The sequence below is a fragment of the Bos indicus genome, chromosome 11, assembly GCF_029378745.1.
Source record: "Bos indicus isolate NIAB-ARS_2022 breed Sahiwal x Tharparkar chromosome 11, NIAB-ARS_B.indTharparkar_mat_pri_1.0, whole genome shotgun sequence".
Taxonomy (NCBI): Eukaryota; Metazoa; Chordata; class Mammalia; order Artiodactyla; family Bovidae; genus Bos; species Bos indicus.
Window position 1 is genome coordinate 24607606 of NC_091770.1, and position 23129 is coordinate 24630734.

At 36.0% G+C, this 23129-nt stretch overlaps 1 protein-coding gene and 1 non-coding gene across 8 annotated transcripts in view; one reads left to right on the plus strand and one right to left on the minus strand.

The window, feature by feature from the left end:
* Positions 1-23129, plus strand: part of EML4 (EMAP like 4) — a 154720-nt gene that overhangs the window by 92781 nt on the left and 38810 nt on the right. For all 7 annotated transcript variants that reach the window (XM_019970058.2, XM_070798554.1, XM_070798555.1 and 4 more), the window contains 5 exons: positions 9678-9801; positions 11191-11340; positions 14082-14151; positions 15556-15666; positions 17498-17593. In XM_019970058.2, the coding sequence (XP_019825617.1) occupies positions 9678-9801; positions 11191-11340; positions 14082-14151; positions 15556-15666; positions 17498-17593 (551 nt within the window). The remainder of the gene's footprint in view (positions 1-9677; positions 9802-11190; positions 11341-14081; positions 14152-15555; positions 15667-17497; positions 17594-23129) is intronic.
* On the minus strand, positions 19893-19965 carry TRNAW-CCA (transfer RNA tryptophan (anticodon CCA)). Its single transcript has one exon. It is a non-coding gene; the product is annotated as a tRNA-Trp (tRNA).

Below are 23129 nucleotides of genomic sequence, written 5' to 3' on the forward strand. Positions count from 1 at the left end.
ATTTCTTGTTGTTAGTGACAGTCATCTAGATTAAAATGTATTTCAGGGCTGTCCAATTTTTAAAAATACAAACCACCCCAACTTCTAGAATATGTGTTTTTGACATCCTCTTTGCTTATTTTCAGCTGAGAAAAAAGCCCCGACTGCCCCTGTTTGATGATTCTAGTGGTAAAGAACTCACCTGCTGATGCATGAGACATAAGAGATGCAGGTTCAGTCCCTGGATTGGAAAGATCTCCTGGAGAAGGGCCTGGCAACCCACTCCAGTATGTTCCAAGGACAGAGGAGCCTGGCAGGCTACAGTCCATGCTGCTGCTGCTAAGTCGCTTCAGTTGTGTCTGACCCTGTGCGACCCCATAGATGGCAGCCCATCAGGCTTCCCCATCCCTGGGATTCTCCAGGCCAGAACACTGGAGTGGGTTGCCTTTTCCTTCTCCAGTGCATGAAAGTGAAAAGTGAAAGTGAAGTCACTCAGTCGTGTCCGACTCTTAGCAACCTCATGGACTGCAGCCTACCAGGCTCCTCTGTCCATGGGATTTTCCAGGCAAGAGTACTGGAGCAGGGTGCCATTGCCTTCTCCGCTACAGTCCATAGGGTCGCAAAGAATTGGACACAACTGAAGTGATTTAGCATGCCCCCTTTGAACATGGAGAATATGAGTTTTCATGAGAATTTCTAGTCTTGTACATATTTATTTTGTTGTGTTTGAAGACGTTTACGTTTCACCCATACTGAATTTTCACAACTGTAGGTAGAAGTTTTCTGTTTTGTTTTTTTAATTTAAACTAGGAAATACAATTAACTGGAAAATATTCATTCCTTAGCCATGCCGGTTAACTGAGCTAGTACAGTTAGAAATCCATTCTATCTGGAAATGACATTCAGACTGCATGTTGTGTTGCTCATTCTATCAGTTGTTACTCTTTTCCTGAAGTGCTTTGAAAAGAATTCTGAAACTTGTGATTAGCGTAGCAGAAAAGAGGTACAAATCATCAGGACATATGAGAGTGCAGGAAAAGACTCAGGGAATTACATACCACATTTCTAAGCCATACTCACGGTTGATTCTCCAAGGAACAATTTCACCAAAAATATTCTATTGATTATTTCCTTTAATAATGCTTTTTAAACTTTTTAAACATTTTAATCTTTCTAAAAATATATGCAAATAATACAACAAGCACCCATCTACTGACCCCCCCCAAATTTATTCAGATCAGATCAGTCCCTCAGTCATGTCCGACTCTTTGCGATCCCATGAATCGCAGCACGCCAGGCCTCCCTGTCCATCACCAGCTCCCAGAGTTCACTGAGACTCAACGTCCATCGAGTCAGTGATGCCATCCAGCCATCTCATCCTCTGTCGTCCCCTTCTCCTCCTGCCCCCAATCCCTCCCAGCATCAGAGTCTTTTCCAATGAGTCAACTCTTCACATGAGGTGGCCAAAGTACTGGAGTTTCAGCTTTAGCATCATTCCTTCCAAAGAAATCCCAGGGCTGATCTCCTTCAGAATGGACTGGTTGGATCTCCTTGCAGTCCAAGGGACTCGAAAGAGTCTTCTCCAACACCACAGTTCAAAACCATCAGTTCTTTAGCGCTCAGCCTTCTTCACAGTCCAACTCTCACATCCATACATGACCACAGGAAAAACCATAGCCTTGACTAGACGAACCTTTGTTGGCAAAGTAATGTCTCTGCTTTTGAATATGCTATCTAGGTTGGTCATAACTTTCCTTCCAAGGAGTAAGCATCTTTTAATTTCATGGCTGCAGTCACCATCTGCAGTGATTTTGGAGCCCAGAAAAATGAAGTCTGCCACTGTTACTGTTTCCCCATCTATTTCCCATGAAGTGGTGGGACCGGATGCCATGATCTTCGTTTTCTGAATGTTGAGCTTTAAGCCAACTTTTTCACTCTCCACTTTCACTTTCATCAAGAGGCTTTTGAGTTCCTCTTCACTTTCTGCCATAAGGGTGGTGTCATCTGCATATCTGAGGTTATTGAGATTTCTCCTAGCAGTCTTGATTCCAGCTTGTGTTTCTTCCAGTCCAGAGTTTCTCATGATGTACTCTGCATAGAAGTTAAATAAACACGGTGACAATATACAGTCTTGACATACTCCTTTTCCTGTTTGGAACCAGTCTGTTGTTCCATGTCCAGTTCTAACTGTTGCTTCCTGACCTGCATACACATTTCTCAAGAGGCAGGTCAGGTGGTCTGGTATTCCCATCTCTTTCAGAATTTCCCACAGTTGATTGTGATCCACACAGTCAAAGGCTTTGGCATAGTCAATAAAGCAGAAACAGATGTGTTTCTGGAACTCTCTTGCTTTTTCCATGATCCAGCGGATGTTGGCAATTTGATCTCTGGTTCCTCTGCCTTTTCTAAAACCAGCTTGAACATCAAGAAGTTCACGGTTCACGTATTGCTGAAGCCTGGCTTGGAGAATTTTGAGCATTACTTTACTAGCGTGTGAGATGAGTGCAATTGTGCAGTAGTTTGAGCATTCTTTGGCATTGCCTTTCTTTGGGATTGGAATGAAAACTGACCTTTTCCAGTCCTGTGGCCACTGCTGAGTTTTCCAAATTTGCTGGCATATTGAGTGCAGCACTTTCACAGCATCATCTTTCAGGATTTGGAATAGCTCAACTGGAATTCTGTCACCTCCACTAGCTTTGTTTGTAGTGATGTTTTCTAAGGCCCACTTGACTTCACATTCCAGGATGTCTGGCTCTAGGTCAGTGATCACACCATCGTGATTATCTGGGTCGTGAAGATCTTTTTTGTACAGTTCTTCTGTGTATTCTTGCTGTCTCTTCTTAATATTTTCTGACATTTTGCTTTATTTAACTCAGGTTTTTTGTTTTTTGTTTTTATTCATCTTTCCCCCCCCGCCCCCAGCTATACCATGTGATATATCTTAGTTCCCCAACCAGGGATCTTAGTTCCCCAACCAGGGATCAAAATCATGCCCCCTGCAATAGGAGCTCAAAGTCTTAACCACTGGACCACTGGGGAAGTACCTTTTTTTTTAAAAAAAAAGAAAACATTAAAGATAAGTTGAAATCTCTCAATACTGTTTAATTAAAATTTTGTAGATAAGTTTTTATCTTTCTCCTTGGGCCTCTTGATTCTCTTTCTACTGTAGTTAATTGGGAAAGAGCTAAAGGGATAAATATTTTGGTATCTGGAATTTCTTTTTTAAAAAAAATTAAATCCAGCTTGGTATATTCAGATAAAGTAAAGAATTTTTTTCATTTATTTAGTGTTTAAGATAACTTTTCCTGGAGATATAAGTGAGTGATTTGAGGGACTTTTTTAAAAACCATATTTTGCTTAGTTTAGAAATGTTTTAAGCAATATAGCAAATCTTTTAGAAGTTCTGTGTGCCTTACGTTGTTGAATAGATTCATTTCCCTTCTTTTTACCAAAGAAACCCTTGTTCACACAATAAAAATAATCTGAAATGCTTAAGCAAACTCCCATATCTGATATTTTCAAGTAATTCTATTACAGTCACAGTTGTAAAAAAAAAAAACGCAAAGAAATCTGACTAAAGGAAGTTTAGGTTTAAGAAAGCAGTTAACTACAGGTTGACTTACTACTGTAATCAGTATGTGCTGGGCAGCAGATACATAAGATTCGGTTATGTTTCTCTGTTGTAGGCTCCTAAGAGTCTAGGTTCACATCTTTTACATCTTCATTGTGTACCCTCACCCCAGCCCCATGTATCAATAATTAAGAATTTAATAAAATTTACCAGCTAGTAGAACTCTACCTATAAAACAAGGGAAATTAAGGTTTTAGCATTTTGTCAAATTTTTCAGATCTGTGTTCTTGCCCAAGCCATTAAAACTAACTGTATAGTATTTGACAAGCACCGCAACTAGGAATTTTTTTTGATGTGCAAAATAAGGTTAGATCATATATCCTAAATTTATGACTCTTCTTTTTATTTTGAAGTCTGCATTTTATGATCTATTTTTACAGCTAGCCCTTTGAAAAGGAGTGAAATTAAGATTTTATTATAGCATATATCAACTTTCTTATTCAAAATCCAAAGATCCTTTTATAAATTATGTAGTTTCATTGGAATTTTAAAAAAATATTACTGTAGTGTAAAACTTGAAATGTTTTGTTTAAAAATAAATTTGTTTTAAGAAAAGATTTTAGCTTTCCTTAAATGGGTTTTTGCCACTTTGTACCATAAGATTGTGGATAGTATTTCTAGCATCTTGTTTACTGGCCTGTTCTGCAGCTCTGTGCTTTGGGGGAGTAGAACTGGTAGTATCTGAGGGAAAGCTCACGTTAAAGATCCTGCAATTTTCTGTTTGCTGAAATTGGGTAGAATCACACTGCCGCATTTTAGTGAAATATAAAACCCAAATAAAGTTGTAGAGGGGGAGACTTTTAGTTCTAAAAATCATGAAATACAAATAAAAATGAATTTCTAAAGTGAAAACTTTGAGAGAAAGATGCTTTAAACTGTAAGCATTCTAGAAGGTCAGAAGGCTTTCTACGGGCAGTGCCCATTACATAAATAAGTACAAATCATAGTCCCAACCCTTGAAGCTCTGCTGCTGTTGTCTTTGAAAGGCTTTTTTTTTTTTTTCCCCTTTAATATCTCTAGGTGCAGAAATAGGGAAAGCTATTAAAAAAAAAAGACACAGAAGGATAAGAGTCTTGGATAAGAGTACAATTTTCTTCTACACTTTTCCTGAATTTTTCCTTTTGTTATAATCTGTGAAAGATTAATAAATTTTGATGAGCATCTTTTAAGCATATAATATTGATAACCAGTTGTTTATATCAATATGAGTCATTTCAGCAATACTTTTCTCAGAACACCTGAGAGTAACTATCCCAGAAAGTTTGGATTAGGGAATATAAAGATCATTTGGCAATTTGGAGCACTTTGGAAGATAAGACAGCCCAGGGGGGATGCTAAAGTAGAAGAGTTAACAGCACGTGAGGAGACTGAAGGGCGAGGACTAAGAGGTGTGCATGAAGGACATAGAAATACAGTATTTCATATTTTTATCTAACATTCATTGTTCCAAAAGATAATAGAGCAGAAACATCATTTTGTTCTCTTGTACTCTGATTTCCTAGTGTTGGGAATTCAGGGCTTAAGCTAATACTATTTGCATTATAAGTAAGCTACATTATCAGTTAATTGGACTTCTGTAGCCTAGGGACCTCACCACTGTCTGAACAGTACTGTCCAATGGAAATATATAAAGCACATATAATTTTAAATGTTCTAATAGCAACATTTAAAAAAAAGAAAATTTCACAGGTAAGATAAGTTTGGGCTTCCCCAGTGGCTCAGTGGTAAAGAACCCACCTGCCAATGCAGGAAACCAAGGTTCAATCCTTGGGTCGGGAAGATCCCCCTGGAGAAGGAAACGGCAGCCCCCTTCAGTATTCTTGCCTGGAAAGTCTCATGGACAAAGGAGCCTGGCAGGCTGCAGTTTGTGGAATCACAAAGAGTCAGACACAACTCAGTGACTAAACAACAACAACAAGATTAATATATTTAATCCAGTATATTCAGAATATCAATGGGTGATCAATGTACAAAACCATTAATGAGTAGCCCAGTGGTTAAGATGCTGTGCGTTCAGTGCAGAGGGTATGGGTTTACTTCCTGGGCAGGACACTAAGATTCCACATATCATGAAGCTGGGGGTGGAAGGCGTGGGGGTGGGCGGAGGAACATTAAGGAAACCTTTTACTTTTTTTTCCATACAAACATCATCGGACTCTCCTGCCTATTTTATACTTAGAGCATGCCTCAGTTCACACTGCCTGCCTGCTAAGTGTTCTGCCAGTGGCTCTTGTTCCGAATTGTGCAGATCTAGAACAATAGTTTAGAAAGAAAATATTTCACAAGTTCTAAGTAATAGACATTTTGGGACACAGTCTAGGAACTCATTTGACCTTTCTGAGCCTTGGTTTCTCCTTCTGTAAAAACAGGTGTTTGGACTAGGTGAGCTGTAAGATTTCTTCCAGTTCCAACATTATATGTATCTAGAGAAATGAACTGATAAAATTTATTAACAATATCCCACACAGTTTCTTGTGTTTTTGTTTTATTTATTTTTCCTTACACAATGTGACTTGGAGGATCTTAGTTCCCTGATCAAGGATTGAACCTGGGGCCTGGCAGTAAAAGCACTGAGTTCTAACCACTAGATCACCAGGGAATTCCCTGAATTTCTTCTTTTATAATTAAGCTATCAATCATTGATCAGATTCAATTAAGAATATTTATTTTATTTGGGCATAAGCTAGTAAGTGGTAAAGCTTAGATTCAGATAAGGATGGCCTTTATCACAGTGCTTGCATTCTGTCCACTATACTGTATACCCACCCTCTCAGTACCAGGAATTTTCACAGTGTCAAAATAGATAAAATGTTGAGATGAATTACATTTCAGGAAGCAGCAGCTTCATTATTGAATACAGATAGCCCTATGCTGTGTTTACTAATTATCAAGAGATAGATAATCATTTATTTTTCTCACATTTCTGGACCAGCACACTATATTAATATATTAATTAATATTACTAACCTCATATGCTTTTTTGACCAGTCCCATGGCCCCTCTTCCCCTTGACTTTCATGCTGGTGTCCAATGAGGACAGCCAGAAAGCAGCAGTTGGGTAAAACAACTGAGTTGTTTAGCTATAAGGTCAAGAAACCTGACACACTCAAAATGTTTGCAGTGAGAATTTGACTCACTAGTGATTGAGGAGGAAAGAGGTTCTTCATCTGTATATTCTGTCTAACTCCCAAGGTAAAGACTCTATTCTTAGTTTGCAAACTAGTGAGCTCTATGTAGGCCAAAGGTGTGTTTTCACATGGTATTCTCCCTCTTTGGCAAAGGAGTAAACATTTAAAAATTAGGAGACTTCACAATAAAATATAGGTTTTCTGTTTCTCTTAAAAAATGAGAAGCTCTAGCAGCACTGGGCCCACATTTTTCCCGAGGTTGATTAACTGCTGCCTCCCTAAGATGGGCCTGGTGGATACCAGTGCCCCCACCCTAACTGGTCATCCCGTATGCTCCCAGGGGTCTCAATTTGCATTTCCTGCCTGGCCTATAGACACTTGAACTTGTGCCCCCTGTATTAGTGGCCCAGATAGGACCCTCAGAATTCTAGCTTATTTGCCTGCAGTTGCTGTTCTGTGGTCACTCTAAAGCTTTTGAAAAGAGATTGTGGAGTGTTGAATCATGTATTATAAGCAGTTCCTAGACAGTGTTTAGAATGCTTACAAATCTAAAGGGAAGGAAAGAAATAGTCGTCAAGACCTCATACTTTACAGTGTAGTATCTTATTTGTCCGATCAGAATTTCAAATGGTAAGTAGTAGTATCATTTTATTTATTAGGAATATGAGGCCAGAGTCTCATGGCTAGGAAGAGGATAAAGCTGGCATTCAAATCCCAGACAGTGTTTCTCTAACGCTCAGGCTCTTTTCCACTATAATGTGTTCCCCCACTCAGTTACCAGAATTGTTCCCAGTGTCTAGACATATACTCAGCCTCCAACATGTATACCGCCAATTTATAGACAGGAAAAGGATTTTCATCCTAACATGCATTGCCATTTTTATATTGTATTAGAAAAGTTCGCAAGCATAGGTACAGCTACTTTGCTTATACTTGATTGCTTGTGCTGCTTTACAGTTGCTGAAGGAATCAGTGCAATATTCTGAGCTGTCTCTATTAGCAGAAATGAAGTTGCTCAGTCGTGTACGACTCTTTGTGATCCCATTGACTGTAGCCTACCAGGTTCCTCCATCCCTGGCATTTTCCAGGCAAGAATACTGGAGTGGGTTGCCATTTCCTTCTCCAGGGGATCTTCTTGACCCAGGGATCGAACCCAGGTCTCCCACATTGCGGTCAGATGCTTTACCCTCTGAGCCACCAGGAAAGCCCCTATTAGCAGAGGAGGGCACTTTTCTTTTCTTTGATGCTGCCCTAACCCATTCCCTTTGCTGGATATACAGTCTCTTTTAACTGGCAATAGAAACATCTATGAAATATTTTTTTTCCATTCAGAAAGCATTTATGCTGTACACCTCTGACCAGTGAATGACCTTGGAAGAAATTCCACAAGACAGGATATTTCCCTTTAAGGATTTATTTTCTTTAAAAAAAAAAAACTAGAGGGAAAATTATGTAACAAATCGACACCTAGAAGAAAGTGGACTTTACAAAAAATGACAAGGAGATACAAATAAAGATGATTGCTGAAGGGAAATAGTTACAGCTGATAACTAAATCATTTAGTTATCATCAAAGTCCAGGAAACAGAGCCCACTCTTAGATTCAGAAGTAACAGAGACATACATCATGTGGTGTTAAAAAGTTGTGGCGTGGGAGGTCTTAGCCTGTTCTTAGATCAAACCCTGAGGCCGAGCACACTGTAATAATAATAAAAATAACTTGAACTTCTCACCCATAGCAAGTACAGTTTAAAAGTCTGAAGAAATACTTACAAACATTCAGCAAATGGTTTTTTTCCTCTTGTTTTCATGGTTTGTGTTACATAAGCTATTGAATTATCTACACTTCTTCTTAGTGGCTTACGTCATTCATTATTAGATGTCCTAAGGTTGATTCAGCCTCTGATTGATAATCACACTTTGTTTCTAACATGATTTTCCTATCGTAGCAGACAAGTAAGCAAGTTCTAGACAGTGCCTATGCATTTGTATGCAGTCCCTTATTTTCTCCTTCCCCTTTAGGTTCTTTTCTAAACATTTCACAGCCACCATCAACATTTATTAAACCTGTCTGTATGTAGGTCAGCCAAGGATGGATGTTTTTGTTTTGTTTCTTAAGACTTGCAAACAGTCTGATCTGATCACTTAAGTATTGTTTTCATTTGTAAAAGGTGTACCATAAATGTTGATTTGATTCTGGAGTTGTCTTTTTAACATTTTTAGTTTTAGACTGTTGCACATCTTACAAGCAGCTATTGGTTTATGTAAATAAAAGATGTTTGTGCTATTATGTTAATATTACCTATGCTACAAACTAGAAAACTATTCCCTAGCACGGTCTTTAAGATTTTAGTGTATTATAATTGAATTTAACTGCTTAAACTCGAGGCTGATTGTAGGCACAGTTGTGAAATGAAGGACATCGGTCATCTTTCCTCCATCTCTGACCACTGCTCTATGTAACAGAGTGCTCAGTCCCTCTTTCTGTCCTTGACTTACGGGGCTGTCTGACTCCACTCCTGGTGTGCTCTGTGGCCATGGTTTTTTGTCTGTCATTAAATGTCGGTAGGTTGATCAGGTAGTGTGGCAGACATGGTTGTCATCGGAGTACTTTGATAATCTTTTTTTTCAATTGTCAGAGAACCTTCCATCACAAAATTATTTTCCTCTTGCTTTTTTGTACCTCAACTTTCCTGACTTTCTTGTTGAAATGTGTCAACTTATAGATAAATTATATTTTAATTATGAAAAGTTACTCTCACTTAAGGAATGACCAGTGATTTTTTTCCTTTGATGTTTTAAACTAAGTCTTTATACAAAAGCAGTTATATAAAGTAGCTATTTTCTATCTTGTTTTTATTATAGCATATTAATAATCAATTTTTCTATGAATATTCAGCAAATACATCTGTCTTAATGTTTTTTCTTGTGTTTCAACAGAAGGAGAATACATTAAAATGTTTATGCGAGGTCGACCAATTACAATGTTCATTCCTTCTGATGTTGAGAACTATGATGACATCAGAACAGAACTGCCTCCTGAGAAGCTCAAACTGGAGTGGGTGTATCCTTTTCTTTTGTGACAGCAAATTTGTTTGCTCTGTTTTTAAGAAAAATTACTTTACCTGACGTCTGTCAGAATTGTCTTTATGTCAAGTAAACGTGGTAAACAGTGACCACTTGAGAAAGTAAAGAGATGTCATCTCTAATCCTTTCACATATTATGTGTATATTGCTGTTAGCAACTTAAAAGCACCAAAATTTAATACCTTCAGATAGGGTAAGCAGTGTTCCATGGACATCAAGGCAGGTGCTTGTGGTGTAGTGAAAGAGGCATCAGACTAGAATTGGAAGGCTGGTGTTTTGAGTCTTGGCTCTGCCACTTACCCTCCATGAACCTTACTTCTTCCAATATAAAAAGAGGTCAGTAATCCCTACCTCACAGGTCCGTTTTAAGAATTAAATAAGGAAACATCAGTTAAGCATTTTGTAACCCTTGAAATAATATGAATTATCTTATTAAGAGCTGAAATTAGCAAGGTGGATTCTAATTTGAGAATTAACTTCTTCATGACCAGACATTTTCTTTAAAATGAGTATATGAAACAGTGCTCCTTATTTCACTTAGGAAGCCTTATTTCTCTTAGACATTCTTAAGAAATTCTCAGTGAAGCAGAAGAAACTTAATATTTGAACTTTGCTTTTTGCCTCCATTCTCTTATATCCCCTTTCCCACTCCTTGAATCAGTCCCTCCTTTTGGCAGAAATTAGCTTGAGAAGACTCAGCAATCCTGTGATTCTGCATAGTTTTTTTTTTAGCAGGCACTCTGCTTACACCAAACTGTGCCTGGCTGTCTTTTATTCATTAGTTAGGGTAAGTATAAGTGTCAAGTAGCTCTTCTTTTGTTCTTAGTTTTGGGCTGCACCATGCGGTTTGTGGGATCTTAGGTCCCAACTAGGGATCAAACCTGGTTAAGCAGTGAAAACACAGAGTCCAGCGGGTAGATCAACAAGAGATTCCCTCTGGTAGCCCTTCTTTTGATCTCTCTCTTTTTCTCTCTCCATTTAAGTTAGATCCTCCTTCTGTTTTCTCCTAGCATCCTGTTGTTTTTTCTTCCACAATTTCTAATGATATACTTGGTGTAAATTTTTGTTACCTTTGAAAAGCAAGAACTCCAGGGACACAGGCCCACATATTTTTGTTCAGAAGTGCATGTTCTACGCTATGCCTGATACACATTAGGAGCTCAATATGTATTTCTTGGTTGAATGAGGAAACTAAGATTTAAGCGTATTAAGTCTTGGAACTGCACAAGGGCTGATGGCAAGACATGAGTTTTATAGTTCCAGTCCAGTCCTCTTTTCTTATACTGATTCCCTTACATATCCATTAATAAATCATTTAACATTTTGAAAGTTGTGTTTGTTTGAAACCTTGACTCTTTATTTTAAGATACGGTTATCGAGGAAAGGATTGTCGAGCTAATGTTTACCTTCTTCCTACCGGGGAAATTGTTTATTTCATAGCATCCGTAGTAGTACTATTTAATTATGAAGAGAGAACTCAACGGCACTACCTGGGTCATACAGACTGTGTAAAATGGTTGGTATCATTTTATACATATATATATATATTTCATGCTCTTTTTTTGTATTTTATTAAGCTAGGTTTTTATTGGAAATGATTTCTTGTGGAAAAATGAGAATTTAAGGATATTATGGACATCCTGTAGGTAGATTTCAAAAATAAAAAAGACTTACAGGCCTCCAAAATAGTTGGTGTGATACCTGCATCAATAGGTACCTGCAATAGATACCTGCAACATATCATCTATAAATTTTGATGGGGGCTTCTTTGGCTTTCCCAGAGCTTTTATACTTTTTCCTCTGGCCTGAAACATCAGATATATGTGGCAGACTAGACTTTTACATACTTCTGAGAGTGATTATTGGTTACTTAATATTTATTGAGAATTTGTTTTATGTAGGTAAGTTTTGAACTTGAGACTTTGAGGAGAAAAGGGAAATGATAGCTGAATAAGGATCAAACTGTAAAACAGAATGAGAGCCATAAAAATGTGAGAACTCCTTTTCTATGCTTGGCGTATTTTTGAAGTACTCAATTTTACTAATTTGAAGTTAACTTTAATTACCTATTGCTTAAATTCATTATTTTCCAATATTTAAAATGTATTCTGGCAACTATATCTATACCTAGAAAAAAATTAATATACATTAGACTTAAAATATAGATATTGTTAAACTTTTAGAGATGATTAAAATTTTGTCTTTTTCACTAGAAGAATACATGTACAAGATTACTTATTACAACATCATTTTTGATGGTAAAGGTTGGAAAGAACCTGAATATCTTTTAGCTGGTGACTAGTAACGTGTGGTTTCCATGCAGCCATGCAGCCATAAAGAAAGAATGAGGTTAGATGGACTTAGAGATTACCCTACTTAAGTGAAGTAAGTCAGAAAGAAAAAGACAGTTAAAATATGCTATCACATATTTAGAATCTAAAATCTCAGTAAGAAATAGACTTACTGAGTAGAGAATAGATTTATTGAGATTGGGGAGAAAAGAATTGGGAGTTTGGAATTAGCAGATGCAATCTATTATATATAGGATGGATATACAACACAGTCCTATTGTATAGCACAGGGAATTATATTCAGTACCCTGTGATAAACCATAATGGAAATGAATGTAAAAAAGAAAAAAAAATATATATATATATAACTGAATCACTTTGCTGTGCAACATAAATTAACACAACATTGTAAATCAACTCTGCTTCAATAAAATTAGAATGAGGAGGAGTTTTTGTGTATTAGAAATTAGAAAGAATGAGGAGAGTGTTTGTGTATTAAGTGGAAAAATTCCTAAGATACATTTGTAAGTATAAAAGAACAAGAAAATGTGTAGTATTTTACCATTTGTATAAAAAAGGAGGTGGAAGATAAATATTTATCTTGACTTTCACATAGGTAAAATTTTTCCAGAATTAGTAATAAAAAGAAACTGATTACAGCGATTACCTGGTTGATGTTACAGGGAGTAGGGATAATAACCAGATAGATGAGATTTTAGCAGAATTTCATAAGTGTTTTTATAGTTTTTGATATTTGAACCATGCACATATATTACCTAATCCAGTAATTTTGCTTTTTTAAATGTTTAAGATTTGAATTAAATATGGCAAAATGTTAGTTAGATTTTTCATTAACTCAATGTAATTGATCTATATTAAAAAAAGTAAAATTGCTGGATTAGATAATATATGTGTCTGGTTCAAATATTAACTGTCAATGTAATTGATCTCAATAAAGTATATATGGGCTTCCATGATAGTTCAGTTGGTAAAGAATCTGCCTGCAATGCAGGAGACCCCAGTTCAATTCCTGAGTCAGGAAGATCCACTGGAAAAGGGATAGGCTACCCACTCCAGTGTTCTTAGGTTCCCTTGTGGCTTAGCTGGCAAAGAATCTGCATGCAATGCAGGAGACCTGGGTTTGATCCCTGGGTTGGGAAGATCCCCTGGAAAACGGAAAGGCTACCGACTCTAGTGTTCTGGCCTAGAGAGTTCCATGGACTCTATATTCCATGGGGTCGCAAAGAGTTGGACACAACTGAGTGACTTTCACTTTCATTTTTCTTTCAAAGGATATGAACTATTTGAGAGGAAATAACATTAGTTAAAGCAACATATTGATAAACTCTAGCCTCTTTAATAATAAAAGAAATTAAACTGATAATCTTTTATACCAAATTATCAAGGCATGTTAAAAGGTATAATTCTTAATATGAGGAAGTTGTAGTGAAATTTTTAAAACATTTTTATTTATAACAATTTAAATTGATAATGTTCTGGAAAGTAATGAGCAATACATACCAAAAACAAAAAATGTATATTCTCTATTTATTGCTTAAATTCATTATTCTCCAACATTTAAAATCTTCACAAGTTGTAATACTACATCTTCATGGTAATAAAACTATGTGAATATGTCTAGGTGTAAGACTAGAAAGAAACAAGTTCCTTTATCATGAACACGTGATAAATTTATCATGCCACAATTATGAGTAGATGTTTTCTTCAAATTTAGTGTTCTAATAATTCAGTTTAACAAAGAAGGCAGAAATACGGCAGAAAACTTAGAAAAGAAGTCCTGTAGGTAATTGATGTTTATTTGATTAGCCAAAGAAAATAAAACAAATGGGTCACATTGAGTTTTTTTAATGATTAAAAACTGTTTGAAAAATGTTGATACTGAGGCATGTTTCTGCTGTTTTACATCTTTCCTGTATTTAAAATTGTTGTTAACACTGCTTTTTAGCCTTGCTATACATCCTGACAAAATTAGGATTGCAACTGGACAGATAGCTGGAGTGGATAAGGATGGAAGGGTGAGTGGCACAGTTTTATGCATTCTGTACCAGGTGATATTGATATTAGGATGGCATTGATTGTATTTAACCCTAACTCATTTATTTCATTCTCTTAAAATTTAACTATTAAGGAATTTTTAGTATAAGCAGAGAAACAAATAATAGAATGTAATAACATTTAAAAAAGAACAAAAGAGTCACACTAAAATATTCCTTTTCAAAAAATAAGTGTTCTCCCTAAGGAAGCTATTTATTTATAAGAATGGGAGAACTGATAAGCTTATTAAAGTTCTTTTTTTAAGTATAGAATAATTTATCAGTCTGCTGGAAGGTATTATAATCATCCTAAATTGATGGATCCCTTAATTTTATATTTTACATATGATTTTATATGTAATTTATATATGACTAGAAATAACACTTAAAATTTTTCAGTTATTATTCAATACTATTGACTTACATGACAAATTCCTTATTAATAAGGATCAGCAGTGAATATTAATGACTGATTAGCATGTATATGACTATACTTAATAACATTTTCTGCCTGGTTTCTTTAAAGAAAAGTAGTTGGAGGGGTTATGTTGGATGACTTTTAATACTCCTTCCAGTTCTAAATTCTGTTTAAGGGCTGTTTGCTTAGCAGTTTTTTGGACACTGATTTTTTTTTTTTTTTTTAATATTATTTTCTCAGGAATGAAAGTAATGCAAAAAGCAGGATTTCCAGTGCAGATTTGCTGGTATTAGAATCCTGACTCTACCTTTTAATAGCTGGATAAATATGGACAAGTTATTTAAATCTCTTTTTCAAAATAGCATTGAAACTTATATATTGCCATATGTAAAATAGATGACCAGTGCAGGTTCGATGCAGGGCACTCAAAACAGTGCTCTAGGACAACCCAGAGGGATGGGATAGGGAGGGAGGTAGGAGGGGGATTCAGGAAGAGCAGAACAGATGCACCCTTGGCAGATTCATGTCAATATATGGCAAAAATCACCACAATATATATTGTAAAGTAATTAGCCTCCAATTAAAATAATTAATTTTAAAAACTGTCTTAATTTCCTCATTTGTTAAATGGTGATTATAATAGCACCTAAGCCCCAAGGTCTGTGAGAATTAAATGAATTAACGCATGTGACGTACTAGAATAGTATACTGCACATAATAGATACTCAGATCATTTGCTGCTTCTATTATCACTTTGTCATTTCCTTATTTTTGTAGTATGAGAAGAAAATACCTACTTAAGATTCTTTGGGGGCATGTGTAAATGTACTGGCTATTTTTTATTAGATATTTATCCATCCATCATTATTTTTTAAAGATGGCAAGCAGTTCTTGTAGGAGTGGTATTTTCATCTATGTAAATACTAGTTAAGTCCTGCTATCTTGTATTTTTCCCCTTGTTTTTGCAGCCCCTGCAACCCCATGTCAGAGTGTGGGATTCAGTTAGTCTTTCTACACTGCAAATTATTGGACTTGGAACTTTTGAACGTGGAGTAGGATGCCTGGATTTTTCAAAAGCAGTAAGTAACAATTTTTAAGGGAGTAAGCCAGCCACACAAAGATACAGAAAAGACGTTAAGCTCAGTTTTGTGTGTGTGTTCATAGAAAGTGATCACTGAATTGAAAAATTAGATGTTAGCTGTTGCTTATCAGTGGCCAGCATTTTAACTGAAATACTAAAGGACTTTGGTTTAGATAAGATCCAGGATATTACACTTAATTATACTTACTTTGTTCTGCCTGAAATAGAATTGCAGTGTAATAGCAGGAAATGGTTAAAGGAATGCATACATAGCATAGTAAAATTGAAGTAAGTAATAAGATATGATTTTGATTCAGCTTGAGTCATAGAAGTCTATTTTATTTAGAAAATTTACGGACGTGAAACTTGGCCAATTCTGCCCCAAGTATTGTCTTTTCTTAATGTCATGTTGCAGCAAAGAAAACAGCCAGATCTTTGTGCTCACTAAAGTCATGAATTGTTTTGGTTCTGAATTGTTGATTGCATGGTTTTATATTTAAGTTTAAAATTCAGCATCTAGCAATCTTAACCGAAGTCTTGATGCTTTATTCTGGGGAGAATGAAATAAGATGTTGCTCATTTAAACATTCTGTTTATTCTTGAACTATATGTAATTGTTACAGACCATACAGGAGAACATCTATATTTTTAGGATGCATAATTTTTACTTTCAAACACAAATATCCCTCCAGATTTTATTGGGCCTTGTTCTTACTTTAGAATATATTTATGTATTCACATTTATCTCTTTAATTCCTAACTATTGCAGCTGTATTCTGGATTATGGCTGTTTTGTGGGATGTGGAGGAGGAAGGGACATTTTTAGAGCAGAAGTATAAATTTGGGTGGATACAGGAACTTTACTAGCTTACAAGTACTGAATGTCAAGGGTTCTCATGAATCAGGAATTAGAAGAAAGGAGATGAGAAGAGGAGATGAGCAGAGAGAAGGGAAATACTTTTACTACCTTTTTTACCCCCTAAAATCTCTGTAGCAGTAACTGTTGTCTTCTGGTTGATACCTTTGTTACAATGTTAGGATTATCTTGAATTGCCTCATACACTGACTTTTCCTAGTTTAGGTAATCATTCCAATACAGGGTAAAAGAAAGCAGAAGAGAAGAGAATAAGCTCTGCCCTTCCTCAGTACTCTCACTTGTCACCACAGTATTTCTTTGTTCCATATACATCATAAGGTATAGATTACAAAGGCTACTAGAAAAAAAATAATCTTTTAATATCATCCACAGTTCTTTTTCTGGGAGGCATCAATTAGTGAATGAAAATAGTTTCAGGAAAATAGAAAGGAATTTATGTTTTTATTTATCTTGTTTATTCATTTTAATATAAATCAAGAATATCATGAAAAACTAAAATTGGCAAACTTTCACATAATTTATTCCAACAGATTTACCGAAATTTAGGACCAAAGTTATAAAAGTATATACATTTCACGTCTACTGCAAAGGAAAATACTTCAAAAGCAGTCAGAACACTTTAAAGCAGAAAATACTTTAAGATGCAGAATGGACTATCCTCAAAATTGATTATTTGCTATTTTTGAATAGTGGAAGTGGCTAGATAGCAAATGGAGATCAACCTAGGGGGAAAAATTAGAAACATGAAAAAAAATTAAGAATCCTTATTATATTTCTTAAGAAAATACAGTCTTAGTAAATAGTATATTCATTGTATTTCAAGGAACCATGAGTTTAAAGGATTTTGGATTTATCTTAATGTTGGCGGTTTTCATAATATGGTATTTCTTTTTAAAAAGTAAGCCTTATCTGAAGATTTTTAAATGCCTTATTTCAACTGACTTTTCTTTAGGATTCAGGTGTTCATTTATGTGTTATCGATGACTCCAATGAGCATATGCTTACTGTGTGGGATTGGCAGAAAAAATCAAAAGGAGCAGAAATAAAGGTAAAAAAATTTCGAACAGGGTATTTGTCTTTTAGAATACATTTTTTGTTTTACAAGTCCTTGGAAGTATGTTGCATATTCTTGGGTTTCAGGAGAGTACCAGCTGACCAAATTCATCAGATTTGCTGATTTGTCATCATTCTTACGATGGTGGTGGTTTAGTCACTAAGTCATGTCTGACTCTTGCGACCCCATGGACTGTAGCTAGCCAGGCTCCTCTGCCCATGGGATTCTCCAGGCAAGAATACTGGAGTGGGTTGCCATTTCCTTTTCCAAGCATTCTTATAGTACCTTTAAGATAAAATAGTCAAGCAGCTTCAGCCACTTTCAGTGATGTTTCAGTTACATTGTACTACTGAAATGCTGAAGTAGTTGGATATCTAATCTCAAAATTAAGACTACATGTTCTACTTGGCTTGTTCTTTAACAAAATGTTATTTTGTTCAGTCTATAACGATTAAAAAATCTAAAGGAAAAATTCAGCCTCGGGAATATGACTGACATAACTGAAAAAACATAACAGTAATAAGTTTTTTGGTCTTAATTATATTTGTGGGACTACTACATAAAATGCTACAGCATTTATAGTTGCTGTGGAATAGTGTTAATCCTTTTGTGTGGAGCAGGCTATAACTTGTAAGAAAGGAATGAGGTTAGCATTGCAGCTGCATTCATATGGCTCAGAAAATAGCCTCCCTCTGACAGGCTTTCAGAGGGATCCAGAGGTACAGGATGGCTTTTAAAAGCCTATGACATATTTGCTTTACTCTTAAATAACATCACATTCCTCCTCAGTTGCTCTCCAAGTTTTGTTTTGTAAAATCTTCAAGCTTTCAACTTGTTGGATGAAAAGAGGTTATTTCTTTTAGATAGTTTTAATCTTTTGACAGAAGTAGGGTAGATTTTATTTTACTTGAATATAAGGTGTCAGGAGACCTCAAATTTAAAAAAAACATAAATGAAGATAGATTGTCTTTCAGCCATTGTTCAGAGTAATTTTACGTTGAAACATAGGGAAGTTATACCACAGTGAAACATAAATTTTGGTCCTTTGTATTAAAGGCTGCCAGATGAAGTCTTATGGTTTTCCTCCTACTGGCCTCTCCTCGATCTCCTTTCTGGAACCTTCAGCGTATATGTTGCTGAGAGTTACATCCCATGTCTTGTACAAACACCATATGCTGCTCCGTTTGCTCCCATGGCCTTGATGTGTCCCATACCAGCTAACTCCAGCCCAGAGCAACAAGGGCAACTCTTGTTGCCTGTTGGACATCTTCATATGAATACCCCAGCCCGCAATGCATACAGATACGTACTAATCATATTTATTAGCCCCCAATCAGTTTTGCCTCTCAGTGAGTAGCATCACATTCCACTTAATTGCCCAAGCTGAAAATTCAGGCATCATTCATGACTCTTTCCCTCACTTTCACACTCAGCCAGTCAACAGGTGCTTTCAATTCTGTCCTTAATCTCTGTGTTAGAACTCTTTCTCCCTTTCTCTCTCTCTTTTTTTTTTAATTTTTTGTAATTTTTAAATAATTTATTTTTTTGGCCACACTGCACAGCTTGGGGGATCTTAGTTCTCTGACCATGGATTGAACCCAGGGCCATGGCAGTAAAGTGCCTAATCCTAACCACTGGACCATCAGGGAAGTCCCTATAATAGAAGTCTTTCATTGCAAATGAAAGTGGTATAAACCCTAAAGAAGATAATACATGTGTTGACCAAAAGACAAGTAATCAAAAATAACAGAAGCAAAAAAGAAAGTTACTCAAATGTCCATCAATAAGAGAATGGATAAGTCAGCGCTGTGGTCTTTCCCTGTAAAGGAATCCTGTAAAGCAGTTTGCATGATCAAATTGCAATGTATATACCAACATTAAATGTATCTCACAAATGTAATGATAAAATAAGCTAGACACAAAAGAATACCCTCTATATTATTCCACTTAAATAAAACAGACAAAGCTAATCTTTGCTGCTGCAAATCAGGATCATGGTTATTTCAGTGGAGGGAGAGGATGGTAACTAGAAGAGGGATCTGGGATGTTAGTAATGTTCTGTTTCTTGCTTTAGATGCTATACACAGGTGTGTTCAGTTTGTGAGAATTTATCAAACTGTGTACTTAGGATTTGTGAACTTTTCTGATTATATAGTATGAGTGAGTGAGTGAAGTCGGCAGTCGTGTCCGACTCTTTGCGACCCTGTGGACTGTAGCCTACCAGGCTTATCCATCCATGGGATTCTCCAGGCAAGAATACTGGAGTGGGGTGCCATTGCCTTCTCCAGGGCATCTTCCTGACCCAGGGATCGAACCTGGGTCTCCCGCATTGGAGGCAGATGCTTTAACCTCTGAGCCACCAGGGATTATATAGTATACATTAATAAAAAGTTAAAATATCCTATAAAGCTACACTAAAACCCAAGTGATTTATTTTCATAGATTACTTCAGTTTATATCTTGAACATCTTATCACTAGAACTATGGGTGTGTATACTTGGAAGTATTTATACCGGTGTGTGTTAGTCGCTCAGTTGTGTCCAACTCCTTGTGACCCCATGGACTATAGCCTTCCAGGTTCCTCTGTCCATGGGCTTTCCCAGGCAAGAATACTGGAGTTGGTTGCCATTTTCTTCTCCAGGGGATCTTCCTGACCCAGGGATCGAACCCGGGTCTCCTGCATTGCTGGCAGATTCTTTACTGTCTGAGCCAACAGGGAAGCCCGGGGAGTGTTTATAGTTAGCTTTATAATCCTTGATTTATAGTTAGTTTTATAATCCTTGATTAATCAGTTTCATGTAAGATCTGTTGAGTAGTTTTGTTCATGTGAAAGCTAAGGACTCTTCGATCAGTCTTTTAAAGATTCTGAGTCTGGAAGAGAAATCACTAATTTTGCTTTGTTATTAACGTATTATCTTTTTCTTCCTTTTTTCCTTCCAGTTTTGTTGAAATATAATTGACATACAGGCCTGTTTAAGATGTACAGCATAATGATTTGACTTAAATTTGTCATGAAATGATTATCACAATAAATTTTGTGAACATCCATCATCTCATACAGATAGAAAATAAAAGAAATAGGAAAAAATCCTTTTCCTTGTAATGAGAATTCTCTTTACAAGTTTTGTATGTAGCATTCAGCAATGTTAATAATATTTTTTACATTACATCCTTAGTGGTGTACTTTATATATTTATTTTTTTATTGAAATATACTTGATTTCCAGTGTATTAGTTCTAGTATATAGCAGAGTGATTCAGTGTGTGTGTGTGTGTGTATATATATATATATATATATATATATACACGCACACACACATATACACAAACATATATGTATACACACACACAGGTATATATTCTTTTTCAGATTCTTTTTCCAATATAGTTATTACTAAATATTGAATATAGTTGCCTGTGCTATATAGTAGGCCCTTATTGTTTTATCTATGTAATATATAGTAGTGTATATATGTTACTCCCAAATTCCTAATTTATCCCTTTCCACTTTGGTAACCGTAAGTTTGTTTACTATTAGTCCGTTTATGTTTTGTAAATAAAATTCATTAGTATCATTTTTTTAGATTACACTTTTAAGTGATATCACATGATATTTGTCTTTCTCTGTCTGACTCTGTTGTTTTTGTTGGTTAGTCACTATATTGTGTGCGACTCTTGCAACCCCATGGACTGTAGCTCCTCTGTCTGTGGGATTTCCCAGGCAAAAATACTGAAGTGGGTTGCCATTTCCTTCTCCATGGGATCTTCCCACCCAGGGATTGAACCTGCATCTCCTGCTTGGCAGTTGGATTCTTTACCGCTGAGCCACCCGGGAAGGCCCCCCCCTCATTGACTTAGTATGATAATCTCTAAGCCCATCCATGTTGCTATAAATGGTATTATTTCATTTCTTTTTATGGCTGAGTAATATTCCATTGTATTTATGTACCACATCTTCTTTATCCACTCATCTGTCAGTGAACATTTAGGTTGCCTCCATGTCTTGGCTATTGTAAATAATGCTGCAGTGAACATTAGGTGCATATATTTTTTTGAATTATGGTTTTTTCTGGATATAGGCCCAGGAGTGGGATTATATAAGATCATATGGTAGTTCTGTTTTTAGGTTTTTAAGAATCTCCATACTGTTCTCCATAGTGACTTTACCAATTTACATTCCCACTAACAGTATAGGAGGGTTCCCTTTTCTCCACCCCTTCTGCAGCATTTATTATTTATAGACTTTTTGATGATGGTCATTCTGACTGGTGTGAAGTGATACCACATTATAGTTTTGATTTGCATTTCTCTAATAATTAGCAGTATCTAACATCTTTTCTTGTGCCTTTTGGCCATCTGTATGTTTTCTTTGGAGAAAGGTCTATTTAGATCTTTTGCCCATTTTTTCATTTGTTTGTTGGATACTGAGCTATATATATATTTTGGAGATTTGTCTCTTGTTGGTTGATTTTCTCCTTTCTGTGGGTAGTCTTTTCATTTTGTTTATAGTTTCCTTTGCTGTACAAAAGCCTCTTACATTTAACTAGGTCCCTTTCTTAGGTATTTTTGGTGGAAAGCACATAAAAGCTCTCTGTGGTTTTTTGTTTGATTTTTCATTCCATAGGAATCCATAGTGACCATTCAGCCTTCAGTCTGAGGATGAATCTCTAAATCAGTAATATTTTCTTTTTTTTTTTAATTTTATTTTATTTTTAAACTTTACAATATTGTATTAGTTTTGCCAAATATCGAAATAAATCCGCCACAGGTATACCCGTGTTCCCCATCCTGAACCCTCCTCCCTCCTCCCTCCCCATACCCTCCCTCTGGGTCGTCCCAGTGCACCAGCCCCAAGTCTCCAGTATCGTGCATCGAACCTGGACTGGCGACTCGTTTCATACATGATATTATACATGTTTCAATGCCATTCTCCCAAATCTCCCCACCCTCTCCCTCTCCCACAGAGTCCATAAGACTGATCTATACATCAGTGTCTCTTTTGCTGTCTTGTACACGGGGTTATTGTTACCATCTTTCTAAATTCCATATATATGCGTTAGTATACTGTATTGGTGTTTTTCTTTCTGGCTTACTTCACTCTGTATAATAGGTTCCAGTTTCATCCATCTCATTAGAACTGATTCAAATGTATTCTTTTTAATGGCTGAGTAATACTCCATTGTGTATATGTACCACAGCTTTCTTATCTTGAATGAATGATCAATAGTAATAGTAAAAAAAAAAAAAAACGGAGGGGGGGGGTTTAAGACCAAAATGGCAGTGTCTTTAAGACAGAATTTATATTGCTCTTTCATTTGCTAGTTTTAGTGTTCTTTTCCCTGAATGTGCAAGAAATTAAAACTGTGATTTTCGTAAATGTCTTTTTAGTGCAGTTATTATATATAGATGGCATAAAAGATAATATAATAAGATAAGGACATCAAATTTAAACCATTTTATTCTAAAAATGTATTACTTAAGTTTTTCAGGAAAATAGACTTTGGAAGAAAAGGCATTTCCTTAAAAATTTT